The 23,983-nt window shown below is 31.1% G+C and overlaps 1 protein-coding gene across 1 annotated transcript in view; it reads left to right on the top strand.

The window, feature by feature from the left end:
• The window catches only part of LOC139502991 (neuropeptide S receptor-like), a 41,448-nt gene that overhangs the window by 9,016 nt on the left and 8,449 nt on the right, over window positions 1-23,983 (top strand). The window contains exon 3 of the mRNA XM_071292660.1: window positions 21,170-21,311. Within this exon, the coding sequence (XP_071148761.1) occupies window positions 21,170-21,311 (142 nt within the window). The remainder of the gene's footprint in view (window positions 1-21,169; window positions 21,312-23,983) is intronic.

Below are 23,983 nucleotides of genomic sequence, written 5' to 3'. Positions count from 1 at the left end.
TATATAATAAACTCTTTTGTTTGTTGCGTTTTGATGTGTACACGTAGCCGAAAAGAAGATTTAAGCTATGGCATAAGTTTGAAATAATCAGCAACTATTTTCTGAATCCAAGCTAGCTTGAATTAAAGTTGTGTCATCTTGATCTTCATAAACGTGTGTATTCTTCAAAATTTGGTTCCAAGTTCTTTTTTTTGTGAATATTGTTCTGAATCTTTAATTGTGTATCAATCTGTAGATATTTGTGTGTCAGTCCTATCATTTACTTTGTCTTATGCTTGCAACTTTGTCATATTAGTTCCCTTGCAAGGAACATAAGTGTGTTTAGATTTGCTCAGACTTTAGTCTTCAATGCAGTATTTTGTTAGAATTGTAGATCGATTTAGATTTATTGCCATGTAGTTGTCAATTTCTCTTTGACTAATACAATTGAATTTCCATTTGATATCTTCTGTCGCTTTTTATATGGAAAGATATTCAGTGATTAGTTTCGTATACTTTGCATTTGAAAAGATATTTAGACCACTGATTATTTTCGTATACTTTGAATTTGAAACACTGATTAGTTTCGTATACTTTGCATTTTAATATATATTTAGACCACGTATTAGTTTCGTATACTTTGCATTTAAAAAAATATTTAGTCATGGGATTAGGTGCGTACACTTTGAAATTATAATTATATTCAGTCAATGGACTAGTGTCGCATACTTTAAACTACTAACTCTAGAACTAATGTTTACTCTGCAAATGAATTTGACAATTTCCCTTTGGACTGAGACGAGACAAATTATGACAAAATCATTAGACAGGGAGACAATAAAATGCTACGGTTTAATTTGTAGTTACATTTATGTCGTGTTCAGCTGATGAATTATGCATTAGTCAGTATTTTAGCCTTAATGCCACAGATTTTGTCACATAGGAACTAAAAGTATTGTTATAGCTTACAATAAAACAAAGATGTAATATAACTTAAGTATGGGTAGGGTATGGGCCATATGCATGCACACAATAAAGAATATTCCAAAAAGTAATTTTGATAGATATCAAACTTTATCTTTCGCAATTATATATTTAAAGCAGGTCAGGCAGTGCTTCTTCTGTACGCATTCTATTGCGAGTCTTCTGATATCTGTATGAACATTTAAATGTTTTTTCACGGTTGACAGTTTCTCTAACTGTTCTGTAAATGTCTTTATTAAGTAGGTGTTATTTTCTTTATTTTAAAATCGCGGTATCAAATTGTAATTCTTGAAAAATATTTCAAAATCGTGCACAAACATTTAAGAAAAAAAATTAACGGTACTCTGTGGTATAAAAGATAATAATGCCCTTCGGAACGAAAAACTTGGAGTTCATATTTTTGGTATTGATGACAACTTATGTATTGTCAAAAATAAATATCATGCTTTTTTAATGTTTGAATATTTCTTTAGAAATACACTTGTTGAGGTTACAGTATATGGGGTAGCTATGTCACAGTCACATGCAATGTGTTTAGACCTGTGTCATATGCTATTTACTTGATCTTAGACTAAAGCCGAATATTGGTTATCTGCTACTCATCTGAAAACTTTATCCTTCAGTTAACAAATCTAGTATGCAAATAAAGCAATATATACACTAATGTGGCATCAAAGATCATTTGTATACAATACGGCTTACATTGTATGTGAGCGGAAACCGTAATAATAAAATTAATGTTAATGTCACAGTTTGTTTTTCCCAATAGTATGCTTCCATGTAATGTCAATTTTTATAAAGATATCTAAGCTTGAGTAATAATTGTCGGAGAAAAACAATATAATAATAAGGAGATGTGGTAAGATTGCCAATGATAAAACTGACCACCAGGGTGCATGTGAGGTAAAAGGAAGCAATTATAGGTGAACGAACGACCTTCAGCAACGTGCAACACCCATACCGGTTACTCTGCCATAAAAAAAAACTCTAATATGACAAAATTCGAACCCCAAAAAACCCAAAGTGTATGCTAATTTATATATTTCGTTTGAGATATAACATCCATATTCTCTTGACGATTTCATTAATTTATTATTTCTAATCTATTTGATTTCTTTCAGGTTGACTTATTTTTCGTAAATAAACTATTTAAAATATTCCAAATGAATTATTATACTCAGAAATCTTTGAAAATGCAATAAAGACAAAACAAAAATTGGCTAAACGCAAAATAAACAATTAAATACGAAACAACACACACCGCGCAAAAACCATTGGTAAAATTATATAATCTAGCATTTCAAGTATGTCTTCGTGAAGCTTTTGCCCTTAGTACAATTAAGTTACTGTCTGATTGACGTAAAACACATAAAAAATAATCTTTATATGAATTTTCACTATCTTTTATAAGCAAGTGTCTTAATTCTATACTTTAATAATAGACAGGTGTATGATATAGACGTATGCACAATGATAGCAAATCTTACAAATTGAAAACGTTCCTCCTTACAACATCATCAGCAAAGTGATTCATGATAATACAAATCAAACATGAACAATATCAAGATGTATACAGGCTCGGTTGAGGTCTCTTATTAAAGGAAGATCACCGTCCGCAACTTGGAAAATAACAAAAAAATATTTTGAACGAATTTCCGGTTTAAAACTGAAATATCTAGAAAAAGACAGTTCATTATTGCTATTCATATCTGCGTTTTCTAAAGAAAGTTCCTTTGGCTGCATATTCTTGTGGAATTTCGAAGTTTCATGAAGTTTGAATTTGAGGAGGAAAATTATAAATGTTTGGAATGATAATTTGTTGCGGTTCCTGTTACAATGCTTACGCAGTCTCTAGTTTTCTATTTTGTGTTCTGCTGTAGGATTTCGGTGTTTTTCGTTCTACCATGACAGTGTCAGATTTTTTTTTGAGTTTGAATATCTTTATTTGTATTTTTCACCACTCTTTTTTTAAACAGTTTGTTAGTTAATCACATCAATAACCTCAAGGATAATATGTTTACCCCTACAATATTCTAGGTTAATCAATTTTCTGCACCGGTCATTCTCATTGATTGGTTAAGACAATGGTATTAGATCAGTCATTTTGGTTCGGTAAATTCGATTAGGAAAAGGGGATATAGAAAACCGCAAACTCATTGACTTTATATCTTTTTCCCAATAAAAGGGTCTGATGTTTATAGTGATCATTTGTTTTTGTTGCTTTTTAATTTGTGCATTTCGCCAAAAAAAACAAAAACAATATGGAAGCTACAATGTACATTATAAGTGTTAAGTAATCAGAAAGATAACTGAAAACAAACTTTTTTTTGCGGAAACTTTATTTCACGTTAACCCCTTTATATCCCGCTTCACGGGGATTTAGGTTCGTAATATTCAAATATAGTTATAAGTTTGACGTATTCGCTGCGATTCAAATTCGCGTTATTTTGCTCCTCTCAAAAGTTGCAAAAGTAAATTGCACGCAAAAATTAAAGAGTTAAAAATATTTTGCGTCCAAATAGTAAAAAGATAAAGGTTTCCAAATAAAGTTGATATGTGAAATCCTGATATTGATAAATAAAGGCAACAGTAGTATACCGCTGTTCAAAACTCATAAATCCATGGACAAAAAACAAAATCGGGGTAACAAACTAAAACCGAGGGAAACGCATTAAATATAAGAGGAGAACAACGACATAACACCGAAACGTAACACACACAGAAACGGACCAAGCATTAGACAAAACACCACGAGAATAACAAATATAACATGAAAACCAAATACATAAATTTGGGATAGACAAGTACCATGCCACGTCTTATCTCAATATCTCAAAAATAAGAGAAAACACAAACGATTCAACGTTAAAATGCAACACACACAGAAACGAACAATAATATAACAATGGCCATCTTCCTGACTTGGTACAGGACACTTTTAAAGGGGAATAAAAGTGGTGGGTTGAACCTGGTTTTGTGGCATGCCAAACCTCGCACTTTAATGGCAAAGTTAAATATAACTTAAAGTTAAATATAACTTAAAGTTAAATATAAGATAAAAGTGTGTTCTTTACAATTTTGTTTTTGGTCTAAAGTTTATTAATATAGAGTTATAAATCTGTAATGGTGTTTCAATTCATTGATATTTGTGGGTCATTCCTATCATGCACGTTATAATATTGAAAGTTTTGTTAATTATCACAATTCCCCTTAAGCACTTATAGTATAAATATAGTAAACTTTGCATTTAAAATTATATATTTAGTCCATAGATTAGGTTCGTACACTTTGCATTTGAATATTGTCAATCAATGAATTAGTTTCGTATAGTTTGAACTACTAATTATACTGCTTACTATGCAAATGAATTTGACAATTCCCCTTCGGACTTAGACAAGACAAATTATGACAAAATCAATAGCCAGAGAGACAATAAAATGCTACGGTTTAATTTGTAGTTACATTTATGTCGTGTTCAGCTGATGAATTATGCATTTTAGCCTTGTTGACACAAATTATGTCATTTAGGAACTAAAAGTATGGGTATAGCTTACAATAAAAGAGATGTACTATGACTATAATGGGTAAGGTGTTATTCTTTACTTTGGCATAAATAATGAATTAATGTTCAAATCAATAAAATTCTGTTTAAAAAACGAATAGGTATCAAACTTTATCTTTCGGAATCATATGTTGATAGCAGGTCAGTTGATTACAAATCTTACAAATTAAAATCGTTCCTTCTAACAGTATCATTAACAAAGTGATGCATGATAATACCAAACAAACATAAACAATATCAAGATTTATCTTACCTCCTATACATTTCTAGGAATATGATTGGTTAAAAGTGTCCTCGTGGAGACCGTGTATATTTGATATTAGGTAAGTAGGAAGGCGGGGCTTATTTCATACACAGTTAGAAGTGGTGTAAGTTACGTCCCTTTATATTCCATATTAGATAAATGGTAGGCGGGGCTTATTTCATACACGGTTAGTAGTGGTGTTACTTCCCTTTATAAAAACAAAACGGTACTGAGAAAAAAATCTTAAAGGTTTCAACAGACGAAGAAATTGATGATTAAGATGGAATAAATTCATAAAAAAACATTTAAACCTAATAAGTTGTTATTATTGGCATCTGTTCTTGTATAATCAATGGACGTAGCTAGTTTCTTAATGCTAACAGTATAGAAGTCTTGCTCATTTTGATAGGTCACTAGTCTAAATTTCATATGTTAAGATAGTCGGTGAGATACATTCGTTACTTAGTGTGCTAGTGACGTAATACGGTATATATGGAGTCATTAAGTTCCATATGGAGATTCGAGCTTCGCTCTCACCCCATATGAAATTTACTGACCCCATATATTCGAGCTTCGCTCTCACCCCATATGGAATTTACTGACCCCATATATTCGAGCTTCACTCTCACTCAATATGGAATTTTCTGACCCCATATACACCGTATTAGTCACTAACACACTATGGTACTAATTATATAAAGGCTGGGTTTGTGTCTCTTATTGAATGAAGATCACCATCCGCAACTTGAAAATTAATAAAAGAGAGCACAAAGCCGTCCTTTTTGTCGTAAATATAACATGTATGAGGGTAGAATGTCCTGTGTAGAACAGATATATCTAAATCCAGGAAAAGACAATTATTGCGACATGTATTTAAATCTAGGTTTCTTGAAGGGAAGGTACCTAAGGTACATTTTGCTTGGAATTTCGTCGTTTCAGCAGATTTGAAATTGAGGGGGGGGGGGGAATCAATTATATGTGATATGAGAATTTGTTCAGGTTGCTGTTGTGTGTCGATAGTTATTTATGTTGAGTTGTGTATACTGTTGTATTTGTTCGTCGATTTTCGTGTTTTACTACGATATTGTCATTTTGTTTCGGTTTGGATGCCTTCTTTGTATCTTTCGCCTTTTATATAAAGAATATATATTATGTAAGTGAGATAATCGGTCCAGCTTACACGTCCATACTATAAAGAACAATGTGTTTAACCCTATGACATTATAGGTTAAATTATTTTTTGCACCGGTCGTTCTCATTGATTGAGTAAGACAATGGTATACGATTAGTTATTACGGTTCGGTAAATTCGATAAGGAAAAGGGAATAGAGAAAAAACGCACAATAATTGTCATTAGATCTTTTTAATCAAGAGAGTCGCATATATATAATGAACTTCTTTGTTTGTTGCGTTTTGATGTGGATATGAAGCCGAAAACAAGATTTAAGCTATGGCATAAGTATAAAATAATCAGCAATTATTATTAGAATTTGGTTCCAAGTTCTTTTTTGTGAATATGTTTTTAAATCTTTAATTGTGTATCAATCTTTATATATTTGTGTGTCGGTCCTACCATTTAATTTGTCTTATGCTTGCAACTTTGTCATACTAGTACCCTTGTAGGGAACATGAGAAGATTTGCTAAGACTATAGTCTTCAATGTAGTATTTTGTTAGACTTGCAGATCGGTTTAGGTTTATTGTCACGCAGTTTAATAAAATTAAATGTCTATTTGGTATCTTCTGTCGCTTTTTATTCATATGGTAATATATTCAATGCACTGAATCAGTGATTAGTTTACAAAACTAAATTATAATTTAATAGTGCAGATGAGGGGGTTACTTTTGCCAATATAGAATCTGAAGTCTTGGTATTCAACAAAGACTTTCTACATATATCCCTGGAAAGTAAACAAATAAATTAAACTGACATAAGGAATTGTAATGTAGAAAAATCTACTTGAAAACTTCTCACTGTATTCACGAAATAACCACTGCTTGATTGAAATTAATTGGAAATATATCACTTTCTTGTCAATATAATCCTCTTGGTGCAATGTGAAAGTGAAATATAATCAGAACGATGAGCTAACGTTAACATACTTCAGGTGCATTAGAGCATAATATTATGCTCAATTCAGGCTCAATACAATTCTAGTTAATAGATGATGTATAAGAAAAGCCATATTGTAAGACATAGTGAGAATTTTACTGATTTTATATTTCATTATATCTTTTAATAATTAATTAGTCAGAACATCGTTCTGACAGAAACTGTAATTAATTACTTTACTTTCCACTCTATGGGGTTTCATTATCAGAGATTATGAGACTATAATTACGCTATACCGTCCCTTGATGTCCATAAAAACTATATCAGCAATGTTTTCAATGTTCACTTTGTTTCAAGGTTGAATTTTTAACATTAACGATGTAATCTTTGAGCAAGACTAGCTATTTATGACATATAACAGGGAAAGTCAAAGGTTTTATTATCTCATTTTATGGTTTGTTGTTCAAATGTTTGTAATAAGAGAAATAATAAAAATACCGAACTCCGAGGAAAATTAAAAAGTGAAAGTTCTTTATCAAATTTAAAAATCAGAAGTTCAAACACATCAAATGAATAGAAAACACCTGTCATATTCCTGACTTGGTACGGTCATTGCATACACATGATACAGTTTTATATTAAGAATGCATTGAAATATGGGTTGAAATATTGGTTAGTGTTAAGAAAACAGCAACCGAGGATACAAATAATTTGAGATAAACGAAAGAGCGAATATCATTGATATGTTAAGGATGTTTGCTCCTCCATTTTTTGACTTTTTGCCAGATTTTCGGAATCCTCTGGTTTTATCCATGTATTGTCATTAAAAAATTTTGCCCACTAACCCCTTCTTTTCTTTTTATAATTTTATTACATAAAGTTTAAAAAGCCATATTTCAAAATTTTATAAAATTCTTGTTATTCTTTCATAATGTTAGAAACAAAAAAGGTGCCAATGTTAAATATATGGAAAATCTAGAGAGAATAAATTCCCGCCAAATTTTCAATGGCTTATATCTCTAAAACGAGCACACGGACCCTCCATTTTTTTCTACTTTTTTAGTTTCATTATCTATATACTATCAATTCATAATAGTCTTTTAAAAAGCTTGTTATTTTTTAACAGAGTAGCGAACATCCTTAACACAGTATTAACGAAAACACAAACAGAAATCCCAAAGATACGACAATTACTGAAGATGTTGAGGCCTACTTAAATTCATTTTTGAAACACCGGATCGGCTCCTCCTTCAAATGAGCAAGACTGGATACAGTCGTGTTTTAATATCAATGAACTGTCACCAACAACAAAGATTTGAAAACTACAGAAGACGTAACTGGAACAATCATTTATGTCCTGGTTAAACACATTTTTGGAACAAAGAAAACTCTCTCTCAGCCGAGCTATGCAAACTAATATAGCTACGTGTTCTGGTTCAATAGCTACACAATGTACCTTAAATTGTCAATTCAACGCAAATACATGTTAAAGACATTATTGGTAAAGTTCTGTTTGCGCCAAGACATTTTTGGGAAGTCACCGTTGATTTGAAGACATATTTAGTAAATCACCGTAAAAGTCCAGACATCTTTGGTTAATCACCGTCGATGTGAAGACATATTTGGGTAATCTTCTTACATGTCCATACATTTTTGTTTAATCACCATTAAAATCCGGAGCATTTCTCCATATTGACTGTGAAAAATATATTATTCATAAAATATTTTTACCTACCTACCCAATTTTGTTATTTGAGTGAGCAGACATGAAATAAGTACAAGAGTATTTCTCTTTCCCTCACAATAGTTTCACGTGTTCATATGTATAGATAAACAGACGTTCAACATTACGTGTAGATTAAAAGTAAAAAACAAACACCAATCTCTTAAAATAAATCTCATTTGACTATTTACTTCCTTATCTGCAACAAGGGACAACTTAAGCGAAAAATGTTCTTCGCGTCTCACCTTATACGTATAAAATTGTTTACATGTCGCAATGTGATTTGTCTTGCCTGCATCTAATATATAACTGATAGCTTTCTGTCGATCTCCATGCAATAGCTGCATGATACTTAATTTCAATCACATGTACAAGAAAACATCTGCATGCTTTTTTCTTCTTCTTTTAAATAGATTAGATACAGTTTTACTTTGATTTTGAAAAGAATATCGAAAACGCACAGGAACAACATTTGCAGCACCTGAGATCATCCGGGTTTTGTTGGGGTTTGTGTTGCTCAGTCTTTGATTTTTATGTTATGTTTTGTATACTGCTGTTTTTCTTTTGGTAGCTTTACATTTTTTGCTATGTCTTCGTTTGTTTATTTTCTACTTATGGACTTTAATGTAAGCATCTTTCGCCTCCCATTTTGCAGATATTATATTCGATATATCTCATGTGTACAGTTCTGATATAAAAATCAGGAAGGACATCAGGTATTTTGAAAAAAATAGCAATATGAGTGAAAAACAGTTTGAACCATCGGCGTATGGTTCTTAAATTAAAATAAATAAAAAACTGAGAACAGTCTGTATATACTTTTTTTTGTCTTCCTTGCAAAGTAGAACACAGTTACTGTGACATTTTTGCAAAATTGATATTTTTATAATGTTCTTATGACATCATTAACATGATTACTGAAATTAAAATCTAATAAAGCAACACATATAAGTATAGGACGATGTGGTACGAGTGCCAAGGAAACAACTCTCCATCCAAGTAACAATTTTTAAAAGTAAACCATTATATGTCAAAGTATGGTCTTCAACACGGAGCCTTGGAATACACCGAACAGCAAGCTATAAATTTAGGGGCCCAAAACGCGCATATAGCGATCATATTGATTGTCAAAAGGCGCATCTGATTACGGTACATATCAATTACACATCCTGTTATCGTTAATACACATCTTTGTGTACAAATAGAAATACATTTTTTCGTACTTTTAACAAACAATCCTGATAAAGGTTAATCCAGGAATAGTTTCGTACAGACCAAATCTATGTATTGCCACCTACATTTTTAACTGTAAGTGTATAATAAATGCGGAGTAGGTTTGAGTGGTTAGGATGAAAGCCCTCTCTGAAAACTAATGAAGTAAAAGAATAGATAATCGAAATTCCTTTAAAAAAACCAGTTAAGAGACAATAATACTACGGGCATATCTAATTTGTTGTTGAATGCCCTACATTGACCTGTTTTTTTTTTTAATTTCTAAATCTCTTTTAGTGTATGATTGGCTCATTGACAACCAAGTCACGTCTCGTTCATTTTTACACTGTGGAATTCATTACCCTATCTTTGATTAACAAAACGAAGCAACAATAAGCGTTACAAGTTACGTAAATATTATTAATCGTGATAATTTGCTCTGCTTTCTGCAATTGTCGTCAGTAAAATGAAATAATTTAATTTAGAATATTTGCACTTACTTAAGTCTGGTTATATTAAAAATGTTAATTTAATGAAATTTACGTGATATAATACTTAAAGCAGATAAATCCGGTAATATTACCCACCAAAGAGACCTAATGGACTGCAAAGCAACATATATTTTGTTATATCCGCTAAATTGTTGATCTCTAAGGATTATAAAGACAGGAAAAAATATGTTCATTTGCAAATTACGAATTACAAATGTTAAAATGTACAAGAAAGATTAATTGAACTTATACAAACAAGGAAGTATATTAGATATCACGTGTAATCCATTTACCGATCATATCCCCATAATTCTATAGGAAGTATATTGGATATTATATGTTAGTTATAGATCTTTGATTTAAACGATATATGATAAGAGATCACACTGAACTGCTGTGCTAAAATTACAAAAGATTTGTGTACGTTGAAATACTTAATGGAGAAGTAATCCCGAGATTAGATTGTAAACAACTACAAGTATATAAAAGAGGATTATAGTGGTCTTATGAAAGAGAGTATCGATAAACATAAATAATTATGAAACTATGCAAAGTGATGACAAAATGAAATTCAACTTATGCAAAATAATTCCTCAGACATCATTTAAAAAATGACCCATAAGTAAGCAACCGAGTTTGACTTGTATGTATGTTAAAACATGCTTTGTTTTATAAGTACACTTAAACATGTTATACATGCTTTGTTTTATAAGTACACTTAAACATGTTATACGCAATCCAGTGATTTATATAAATAAAGATTAACAAACTTCACGCGATTATAATTTTGAAATGTTATACATAAAATGCAAAGAGTAAAACAAATGAAAAAACAACGCAGTAAGCTAAAGGTATTGGTTAATCAGTCATAGATACCCTCATGACGTCATCAGAAAGGGTAGACAATAGATAAAATATTAAAAAAAACTTTATAGGAAATGTGGAATTATTCGATTAAATAAAACATTTTTACTTAAATCAAATTAAAAGATCATTTGAATTATATATTATAAGTATATTGTATTTATCAATTTATAATCTAATATTTCTGTAAATAAAATAGAAAACCAATTATTTCCTACGTGACCATTCATATTAGACCGATAAAAAAAACATTGCAATGCACTCCATGTTTTTAGCAACGTATTTTAGGTCCTATTCAGTGTATGTTTGCATTTTGTATTCATATTCATGTAGTTTAGTTTACCCCGAGGGTATCACCAGCCCAGTAGTCAGCACTTCGGTGTTGACATGAATATCAATTACATGGTCATTTTTATAAATTTTCTGTTTACAAAACTTTGAATTTTTCGAAAAACTAAGGATTTTTTTACCCCAGGAGTAGATTACCTTAGCCGTATTTTGCAGAACTTTTTGGAATTTTGGATCCTCAATGCTCTTCAACTTTGTATTTATTTGGCTTTTTAACTATTTTGATCTGAGCATCACTGATGAGTCTTATGTAGACGAAACGCGCGTCTGGCGTACTAAAATATAATCCCGGTACTTTTGATAACTATTAATGGTATTTTTATCATTTGGACAAATTATAACTTAGTTTATACTTCTATTTACTGTTTTAGATATTTAACAGTGTCTAAAACAACCAATTTGACATTCACTTTAGTAGTACAAACGCAAACACTTACAATACTCTAAATGTAGTATAATGTGGTTTATTCTAACATAAAACACAATTTATATATGTCACTTAATCTTCCTACAACATATCGCAATACATCCTACATGTACGATCATTGAAAGATAAATGTGATAAAGACAACCCCTCACTATACTGGTAAATTGTTTCGCAGACTGTCTGCAAAATGCAGTAAATCTTTTCATACATGTCACTCTATTGTACTTCAATCTCAGACTATCACTGGGAGATAGATGTAATACTTACTATCTTTTATATCAATTGTTTTCTTAGACTATCTGATCAACCGTATAATACATGTCATTTTATAACTTTTTTCAATTTCGAGAAATGAATGTCTCAATTTTGTTAATAGATTATATAATTATATCGTGTTTCAGATGCTAATACATTTTTTTCACGGGAATTCGGGATTTGCCATATATTTTCTTTGGCAATCGGGCCGAGACCTCTTTTGCTTATCCTTTCTTATGGTTGAAGATATAACAAGTTGGCAATGAGTAAAATTAAGAATGGAAATGGGGAATGTGTCAAAGAGACAACAACCCGACCAAATAAAAAACAACAGCAGAGGGTCTCCAACAGGTCTTCAATGTAGCGAGAAATTCCCGCACCCGGAGGCGTCCTTCAGCAGTGTATACATCAATGAACCAACAGATAGGGGTATTTAAAAGAGACATAACCAATGATCTCCTATTAATACTAAATTACTATTAACGAAAGGACAACATAAATAAAACTACTTAGGGATTAACACCGATATTTCGATTAACACCTGTTTTATATCGATAAATGATTCCATGTATATTAGCTATATAAGATTAAGGGAAACTAAATAGCTCGTGGAAATTGAGTTTCGCGGTATTGGAAGGTTCACACACACGCATGCAGACACTTTTTCGTCGATTAACATTTAATTTTGTTGGTCACCTGTACCCAAGGAAATTGGTTTCGGACGAATAAATAATGAACCCACAGAACTTTTTAATTGATTCATATCTCGAACATGTTGACATTCATTCCTTCACGAACATTTCTAAGCAAATCGAGAAATTTTAAAGACAAAAAACCAAAAACATAAAGAGTGCACAACGGTTTATAACAATCTGGTGTATTTACAGTTTGAACAAATCGCGTGAAACAGCCTATTGTGCAATAATTTGTATTTGACAAAGCTTTAACTAACGTTGAGGTTGACCTTGTTGTTGAAATGAGGGACCAACGATACCAGAAGGAGAGTCAAACTCATAGATAGAAAATAAACTTACAACGCCATGGCTAAAAATAAAAAAAAACCCAAACAAACAGACAAACAATAGTACAGAAGACACAACATAGAAAACTAAAGACTAAACAACACGCACCAACCAAAAACTTGGGTGATTTCAGGTGCTCCGGTAGGGAAAGCAAATCCTGCTCCACATGTGGCACCCGACGTGTTTCTTATGTTATTACAAATCCGGTATATAGTATAATTCGGGAGGTCACATTTGTGAAAAGGGAAGACGTATTGTAGTAACAACATAAGAAACATATCCAATATCATCTGTGAAACTGTTATTCCATAATGGTCAACCAACTCTTGATGGCGTCCGTGAAATTTACGAAGGGATGTTTTCACCTTCACCATTTGGAACTTTTGGTTTGATAGCTTCCTTGTGAGTAGCAATCCTCTATCAAGGAAATCATGATCATGATGATAGGAAATACACGCCCGGGAATATCGTATCAATTGTGAGACAAATACTCCGTATGCAGGTGAAAGCTGTTTGATGGCCTGTTTGTTTTTAGATCATTGTCCGTTTGTCTTTTAACCGTTTTTCATTGAGTAATATATAACAGTATTTTTAATCAATTTAAAGACGCTACAAAAACTATTCACTACACATACAAAAGATATTAGTAAATTTCAAAACTTTGCTGCACTTGCTGCATTTGTCGTCAGTAAAGTAAAATTGATTCATTTCAAATATTTGCATTTACTTCAGTCTGCTTTTGTTGATAATGTTAAGTTAATGAAGTGTGCGTGATATATTACTTAAAACCAGATCAATCTAGAAAAACACCAAATACTCCTAATGGACCAAAAACGAATATAAATATTGCAATATCCGCTAAAACGTTGATCGCTTAAGATTAAAAAGACATAAAGACAGGGAAAATATGCCAATTGACAAATTACAAAAGTTGAATTTGAGCCGGAAGTTGTAATCGATCTACGTAAATTTGCGAAGTTTGCAGTCATTCGATACAATAATACATGTCGACTGACATCAAATTAAAAGATAAATTTCATATTTTGATTAAAAGATCACAATGTTATCGTTTATTTTGAAGCAACTTATCAATGCTTCAGACTCAATGAACCACTAAATAATATCAGATTATTACATGGCATTTTTCATATCACATGTATTATCAGCCCTAGGTTTAATATCAGCCCAAGAGCTGCATGGCTCGAGGGCTGATATTGACCGAGGGCTGATAATACATGCGATATGAAAAATGACATGTTATGATCTTTTTATCATATGCTTCAACGGTAGAGAAAAATAACAGATTCATATATTGATCCTTCTACGTGGTTCCCGAAAAGAAGTTGAAGGAGTAAATAGTTCACGGACGTCGGACCCAAAATTTGATACATTCAATACGCAATCTTTCTAGCATATGCCTCAACAGAGAGAAAAAAACACATTTTAATATGGACGAATCGACAAAAAAATAATTCAACAATATACATAATGAACATTGTTTGGAAAAGTCAACTGTTTTAAAGTAACTTTCTAAATTATGTTTCAGAAAAACTTTAAAAAATGCATTTATTTACAGTGAGTTGACTGTTAGTGTTGCTCTCCACCAATTGCAACTCATTCAAAATTTTGACCCAATTGCAATTTGTTTTATTAAACCAAATTGTTCAACTGGTCAGAATATTGAACAAATTGTTCAGTCAAAATGTGAAAGTGCAAGGTGATAAAATAAAATATACTTACAATCCTATAAGACTTTAACTCCACTTTAATGATGTTGTGACAAAATCAGTTTATCAGTTTGTATAGTTATATTATATTCATTTCCATGCTGAAGAGGAACTGTTTATTTTGAATTGCTATAAAATTGTCCAAACTAAGCTTTTATATAGTTTTTCTTTCTAAAAGTATTCTATATTTATAAGAATCAGATATCATTTTAAATAAAAGATCATATATTCAGTAAAATATGTGTGAAATAACAATATGCTATTGATAAGTTTTCAGGGGAGATAACCTAAAATATTATTCTATTGAATAAAGACTTTTTGGAAGAAAAGTTATTATCTCCCCCATGGAAACTTCCTACAAACATATATTGCAATTTTACACATATTTTACTGAATATGTGATGTTTTAATTCACATAATGTCTGATTCTTATAAATATAGAATACTTTTAGAAAGAAAAACTATATGAAAGCTTAGTTTGGACAATTTTATAGCAATTCAAAATAAACAGTTCCCCCTTCAGCATGGAAATGAATATAATATAACTATACAAACTGATAAACTAATTTTGTCACAACATCATTAAAGTGGAGTTAAAGTCTTGTAGGATTGTAAGTATGTTTTATTTTATCACCTTGCACTTTCATGACTTGACTGTGGTTTTCTACAGCAGTTGGTTCAAATTTCTGACCAGTTGAACAATTTGATTTTATAAAACAAATTGCAATTTGGTCAAAATTTTGAATGAGTTGCAATTGGTGGAGAGCAACACTAACAGTCAAGTCACTGTAATATTTTTTTTTTTTTTTTTTTTAATTTAATTTAATTATTTTACACAATATACTTTCCAGTATTCAAATAATTGTTTTGTACACTACTTTGTAATGTTTTTCACTGAAAACGTAGCATTGAGGTGTATTTTCCGGAATTTGCCGAGTATCACCGGAATGCCATGTGATAACGTTACGGAAAGGCATGTGATAACAATTGAAGCATGTGATAAACTTTTCATATCAGCCCGCTAAGCACCAATTCGAAAAATATGGAAAATGATTTAATTTAATGCTATTATCATACGGTAAAAATCATATGTTATTTAGTCTAAGTATATGATAAACATTATTACTTCATATTTGTAAGGGTTACCATAATCATGATAAACAAGCAAACGTTATATTGTACTTTAACGTCGTCTTTGATGTATTCTAAGTCTTGTTCAATGTTAAGGGCATATCCAACAGTTTCAGGGGAGGTAATAACAAACGTAACCGTCGTCTATTGTTCCCCGTAATTTCACGGTGTTTCAACGCCGTCATAATGGCCGTCTGGAAAGGGCGGTTTCTTTCCTCAAAGGAAAGGGCACGGCAGGAATCGGCAAAAAACTCATACAGAATATTAACAGAACTAGAACTCAAAACTTAAAAGATATCTTTGTCCTTTTTGTCTATTATAAAGGAACTACAATTATCTTAATCATTACTAGAACATACTCACTTAAGTTTCCGTTTTATGAAAATTATCTTCAATACAGTAGAAAGGAAATGCGTAATGATTTATTAGTGCATTAGAATGCAACACAAATTGTATTTAGTTCTTTACCAAACTTTTCCGAGAGATTGTCATTCAGGATAAAAAAATACCTCAAAGTTTGGTTTTACTTGAGAAAGATGAAAAAAAAATGGTTTCTTGAGAAAAATAAAATACGGCGTAAAACTAACATTTATCATGCATCTAGCTTTGCGTTGAAGTGCTAATATATTTTCAGTAGCTCTTTAAATAAATACGACCTTTAACCAGAAAACAATGTAAAACAAAAGACGACACAGTAATAATAAACATTGAACTAGGAAAACATTGTAATATATACACTGACATACAAGTGGAAAATATCTGACGATGTTGGTGTTTACTTATGTATGAGGGAATAAATATAATTTAACAAACAAAAAACCAGTGTAGGTCTTGACTAATTAGACACGCCCTCTTAAGTCAGCGGGTCCATAACAGGATTGGAAAAAAAAACAGCCATCGAAATACCATAATTCAAAATTGGGGGGTGGGGGGCTAAAAGCTTAAGTCAAGATTTTGATCATTATTCAACTTTATCTAGTACGGCATACATTTTACCGCTAGTACACTCTTTATATCTTGATAATATACATTTATCAATCATTTACTTCTGATTCATTCTCGCCTCGTCGTAAATATGCGTTAGATATTTGCCACTGGAGCACGGGAGCAATCAATTCATCAGTTTCATATAGTGATGCATAATCATTAGAGCTCAACTGATAAGTGTCTCAAACAGTACTCCAATTTTGGTATTTTATTTTTATTTTATATCTTATTTCTAAACAAAAATTTTAGAATTTCTTTCCGCATCTTTCTCTTTAAATTCATTTGTTTGAATAATCAATGTCTACATCAGTGGTTACATTGTATGCAGCCAAACTATGTAGAGGGCAGTAGAACAGAAAACAATTTCAATTGTGTATATATGCAATAACTCATATATTGAAGCGTTATACCACGGCAGTCAGGCTCGTTTATGTGGACAAATTACCGTGTCAATTTCATTTACTTATATATTGTAAATATGTCATAAAAGCAAAAACTCACGAAAAAATGGCCACAATAACATTCAACATTTTTCGGCCGTTTCGTTTATTATCCAAGTTAATGTCTTACTGAACTGTTTTGTTAATCAAAGTATTTTTTCAACTACAACTGCAAAAGGCGCAACAGATGCGACTTATTTGAAGATTCATGTGACCTTTGTTGTTGTTTATAGATTTTATTCAAAGTTCGTATATCGCTTCAACCATTTATTTAGATGGTATTTTAACGTATAGATAGCGCGAAATTTATACATCTGAGATATATACACGTAACTGTTGGATGGGAGCAGTCCAGAGATGTGAATATTTCTATACCCAATCAATCCTTTTTTTATGAATTTTTTTTTAAAGGTATACATTAATACGACAGCAACCCAACGACACATATAATTAAAAACACTAAGAGTCAACATACAGATTTTTTTTATAGCTAGAGGCCTAGCTGTAAAGAAAGAAAAAAAAACTGCAACATGAATATATAATATAGAGTCGGAGAGTGTTTGGTTGCAAAATTTCACATGCTCTTTATTGATTTCTATATGTGAAATTATATAGACAGTGTAATATAAATCAGTGTAAGAAAAACACTTCTTTGTAAAGTAACGGTAAAATAAATAATGATTATGGATGACGGACGTCAAGTGGCATATAAAATGAATAATCAGAACAAAAACATCAAATGTAAATATAATATGAAAATTAACCCTGCTTTGTGCTATAGACCGACACACAGAAACGGATTTCTAACGTGTAATTCGTTTGTTTTAAAAGAGGGATGAAATACCGTATACCAGAGACGGGGACTATTTTAATAGTTTGTAATTCCATGGTTTGCTAACCCGAATAATTCAGTCCCTCCCCGTAATCTTAGATTAGCGGAATATAACGACTGAATTATTCGGATTGATTGTTTGCATGTTTCACAATTTTGACGAACACAATAGTAAAGCTAACTGAATTATTATCTCGTACAGATACTGGTCCATTATAATTAAGAAGATGCGATATGAGTGCTATCGAGAAAACTATCCAACAAAGTCACAGTCTGCAACACCGTCGCACTGCCTGTGAAAAATTAGCGGGGAAATATAACGTTACGTTCCGAAACGTCTTAATTTTTGGCGCAATTTGTGAGGCTTACGGAAGGGATAGAGTAAACAATATTATATTACTGGATTTTTCTCAAAAACGAGTATGGTGACAAATATTTTTCAAAACGTTATGACGTTCCATTTTTTTCAAAAAATAACATATCTTACTTTGGTCAAATCGACACCGTTAGAAATATTTAAAAAAATCTAAAATGTGCATTTCAAATGTACATTTCTTGCCGTTTTTGGTTATAACCATGACTCTTTATTTGAGTAAGAATTAATTCTTTAAATGGTAAAGTTAGATTTTTCTAACCATCTTGAACTATATTGCTTCAATTTGAGCCCCATTATATAAGTATATGTTGATTAAAAAATCATATTTATTTGTTTTAAATAAAAAACGTTTGTTTCTTCAAAATTGCAAAAATGTCCAATTTTCAGCAGTATTTTTTGCAAAAACGAAATCGACAACAAATATTTTTTTTTTAGGCAAAATTTTATTCTCTGTCAATTGAAGAATGAAATATCTTTACGGGAAAAAATTCTCACCGTCAAAAATAAACTGTTGGATATGCCCTTAAACTTATATTTAAATAAGTATCCATAGTTAAAGATGATAAATCATGTCTAATATTTCCAATATGAGATGCAATTATAGCAGCTAGACTTGTATCAGACGCGAGCAAATACCTTGTAAATGTAGCGACAGCGCAATATTTCGAAGAAGGAGTACAATTATAGAAAGCCTCCATTACAAACTTTTTACGGACTGTTTCAACAGTATGCAGAACATCTTTTAATAAATGTCACTGCTAGATGTATAATACATACCTGTTTGTAAGAATATGGGCTAAGTTTAAAATCCTCAATTATGAGGCATGAATATTACTTTTCCGTGAGCGACTAAAGGTAGGTATTTGCATTCGCTTTCATCACTATTGGACAAATGACGCTCGTGCCTAATAGTTAAGTATTTTTAACATATCTATGTAAGAAGCATGATTTTTTCATAATTCGTTACATCGTCTTAATTTTATTGTTTTACAATCATACCTTGACTATATTAGTTTTCTGTGATGAATTGTTCAGCACTTCTGTGTTGACATTGGTATGGTCATGATTATAAACTGTATAACTCTTTACAAGACTTTGAAGTTTAAAATACTTAGGGTTTTCTAGCTCAGGAAAGATGACATAAGCCGTACTTTGCATAACTTTTGGATTTTCTTAATCTTCAATGCTCTTCAAATTCGTACGTTGTTATGCATCTTTAACATGGGTTTGTTATTTGAGCGTCACTGATAGGTCTTTTGAAGACGAAAAACACTTCTGGATCAAATATAAAATTTCAATCCTGGTTTTTATATATTTTGTACCGTCTACTGCTAATGTATATTATTTCTGTGATTTTGTTGTAAGATTTCCAGTATAGAAATTTTGAAATGTTTTATATTTAACTGAAAATGATATAAACTGAACAGATATCAAAATGAATATACTGTTTAAGATGACAAAGATCAACCAATAACGTTATCCGTAGAAATAAAATGTATCTTAAAAGACACTATCAGAAGTTTTCAGTTATTCGATACATACAATCAGTTTTATTATCCTCGAATTATATAATAATTTTATGTTTATTTTCAAAAAAATATGAAGATTTAATAGTTAATGCAGATTACTTATCCCATTGATAATATACACATGGTTTAAAGACACTCCTTTCTGTTCATACGTGTAATAATCAAAACGTTCTTCTATTTTTAGAGAAAGATCCACCAAAGACAATCATTTTCAATGATTTTTTTCTTGGAATGTTCAAACAATGCAATACATCTTTTTCTACCTGAAATGTTATCGTCTTTACATTCCCAAGAGATAGAAATATTATACAAACAATCATTTTCTATGAAATATTGACTTAGGCTATATAAAGTATCTATATAATATGCAGTACATCTTTTGAAACACGTCATATATTCGTCCTTCAATTTCTGGATGATGGCTGTAATGAGGACAATCCTTTTCTATAATTTGTTTCTAAAACTATCTGAAGAATGCAGTACATCTTTCACATATGTCACTTCAAATTCAACCACTATGAGATAGATGCACAATATAATAAAGACAATCCTTTTCTATAAAATAATCTCGGAAACTATATGAACAATGTAGAACATATCTATACATGCAATTTATTTTCCTTCCATGTCCGGGAGATATATGTTATATCGACAATCTTTTTTCTAAATAATGTTTTCTTAAACTTCCTGAATAGTATGCATAATATCATGTCACTTTATCGTATTTCCGTCTTAGCTGGATGATAGATGCTATTGTTTAAAAAGGCAATATATCATGTATTTTCTCAAATTATCTGCACAATGCAGCTAACATTAAAGACTATCTGAACAATATGCAGGTTTTCTTTTTTTCTTTCATGTTTAATTGACTCCTATATATAGACAATATAATTTGTATGATCTATCACATATTGATGCGTTAATTGGTTCTGTTTAACCTTATTTTTAGAATTACTTTTTGATATTATAATATTTGTTTTTCAGATTGAATGGGAAATATCCAAATGGATCCGTTGTGTAGAGTTACTGCTGACAGTTTCTTTAAACATTGCTGTTATAATCCTATTAAGTCGTATACGGAAACGGTCAAACTTAGTCTTCTTCGTCATCAATTTAGCTTTTTCAGGTAAGATTGAGACAGAGAGATGGCTTAAATTATTTGATTTGTTCTTTGTTGATTGTGTTATACCTATACATCGCTTCGTTTTCTTCTCATATATTTCTTCACTCTTGACTAATAAATATCAAACATTCAAATCACTCGGCAAGCTTCGGGTTATATATTTGAGACGTTTACCTCTGCGATAGAAGAAATATAGCATTAGTAGATTCAGTAGTAAGAATCTATAGTTATCCAATTACATAAAATGACATATTCGTGTAAATCAATTATTGTCCTGGCAAATCTCAATAATCAATCAGATTTGTTTTCTTATCAACAATTGACCATCCGGATAATATTGTTGACATCCAATTTAAGGCCAATAGTGCATATTTCTTAGTCACTGAAGAAGTATATCAAATGCTGATAACTGCCAATTCTGTATCTTAATTAACTGTATTCATTGTCACGGACATTTGCGTTCTATCAGAAAACACCATAGGATATTCATTATGATTACACGATACATGCAGTTAACTTATCAGAGAAGTCGTTTAACGTCCTATTGTTATTTTGTTATGTGAATTAGCTTTTTTTTCTATCAATATATTATGTCTTCTTTACTTAACAAAGTAGTTGTTTAACGTCCTATCGTTATTGCGTTATGTGAATTAGCTTTCTTTCTATTCATCTATTATGACTCTGTTCTTATAATTGGAACTCTTTTTCTCTTTGTTAATATTGTATTTATAATACTGTAAACCAACTTATTTTCGCGAGCTATTTATTTTCGCGACTTTCGCGAGTAGAAAAATAACGCGAATATAAATTGTCGCAAATATTTAAAACTTGGATCATTCCTTATTTAACTTCATCAAGTTAGACAAAAAATCGCGAATATAAATAACCGCGAAATGGTCTAGAAAGGGTAAAACGCGAAATAAAGTATCCGCGAAAATAAGTTGGTTTACAGTAATGGATCCCTAATAATTTGCTGTGTTATGTGATTAGCTTTTTGTTCTATTTATATGTTATGACTCCTTTCTTATAATTGGAACTTTTTTTCTGCTTTGCAATATTTTTATTACAACACAGCATCCTTATTGGTTTACATGATTATGAATTTAAGTGTTTTATACAAAGGTATAATACATATTTTAGTAAATAGACAGTATATATTTGCATTAGTGACAATAACAGCATTTTAGAATTATGCATTTGCATTCTGAAAAATCTGCTGTTGAAAAAAAAATTAAATTATATATTGCCGTTTGTTTAGTATTGCAAAAATGCCCTGTTAAATCTACTCCGGAACCTTACTTGTAAAATAATAAAACACGCCTACGTCACTCAGATTTTTTGTCAAAATATATCACCATGTTTACACTAATAACTAATATTCAGATCTCACTATTGCAATTTCCGTTTCTCATCAATATAGTTGAGTAGAAAAGAAAATTGTTCTTTTAGCTTTGGATAGGAAAACTGTGAAGCGCCAATCATTATTGATTATGTCTATCAAACTATTTCGTCCACAAGACTTCTGCTTCTTTGACAATTCTCAGGTTGTTTTTTCACGGTGGAGCGATGTGTACGAAGTTTCTGTATTAATTTTTTTCTCCAAAATATGAATTCACAAGACGTCTGTCTCAAACGAATACTTGCCCCAAACCTGTGTTTGAACCCTTCTAATGTTAACCGTTATATGGCATAATGAGACATACATATTGTTTCATATATGTACCTTGTACAGCTATCAATAGTTTGATTAATTGCTTAATGTTCTTTTTTATTATTATTTTGTTTTGTTCTTCATTTGAAAGATTTGAAAGTTTTGGGGTTATTCTGCATACAAAGTTTCGTGTTTTCATAGGTATGTTTTTAATTCCTGTACAACCTCAAGTAGAAGACCAACAGTGAAGTTGATACAAAGGCCTCAATTTTTAAATAATATGTTATATATTTAGAATTGTGGATGGCATGAAATTTTTAATTTTGGTTCCGAGCAGGCCGAGTTTTACAACATTCCCCAACAAACGAAAAAAAACGCCAACAAATAATGAAAGCCATTTACTTGCATGAAGTATTCCAATATTACATTAATGATCTAGTCGATCATTTAATCAAAGCTTAAATACAGACTGAAGGCTTATCAATACAAAACAGTTTTAAACCTCATGCGATGTCATCGTAACGTTGGGATAAATAGTGGTTAATTTAAGCACGAACGTAATACGACTAGAGCTTTTAACAATATAGATTTCAATTAAACAACTGGGTAAAACTGAATTCAATTGACATCTTGCATTTTGCCAAAGTACTGATTGTCGAAGACATGTTAGACGTTTGATGTAGTCAATATCTGAATTCAGTTTATTTATTGCCTATACCATCACGCAATGCAGGCACCATAATCAATTCTCGATAGCTGAGTTTTAACGTGAAAGGCATGGGACACCGGCAATTTGTATATTTTTAACCTTTACGGATTAAAAAGAAATATACAGAACTTGTTACATTATCAGTATTAGTTTCAATAGCATCAAATTTAATCTACTATTTGTCCTAAAGGTACAAGCCTACGAAACAAATGAAAGTAATCGTCCGAAATTTTCATACAAACATGTAAATTCCAAAAATCGTGTGCCTATTGCTTAAACGACACATCATATTTATGTTTAGGGAATGTGTTTATC

The sequence above is a fragment of the Mytilus edulis genome, chromosome 14, assembly GCF_963676685.1.
Source record: "Mytilus edulis chromosome 14, xbMytEdul2.2, whole genome shotgun sequence".
In the NCBI taxonomy this organism is placed as follows: Eukaryota; Metazoa; Mollusca; class Bivalvia; order Mytilida; family Mytilidae; genus Mytilus; species Mytilus edulis.
This window is presented reverse-complemented; position numbering and strand designations above follow the sequence as displayed.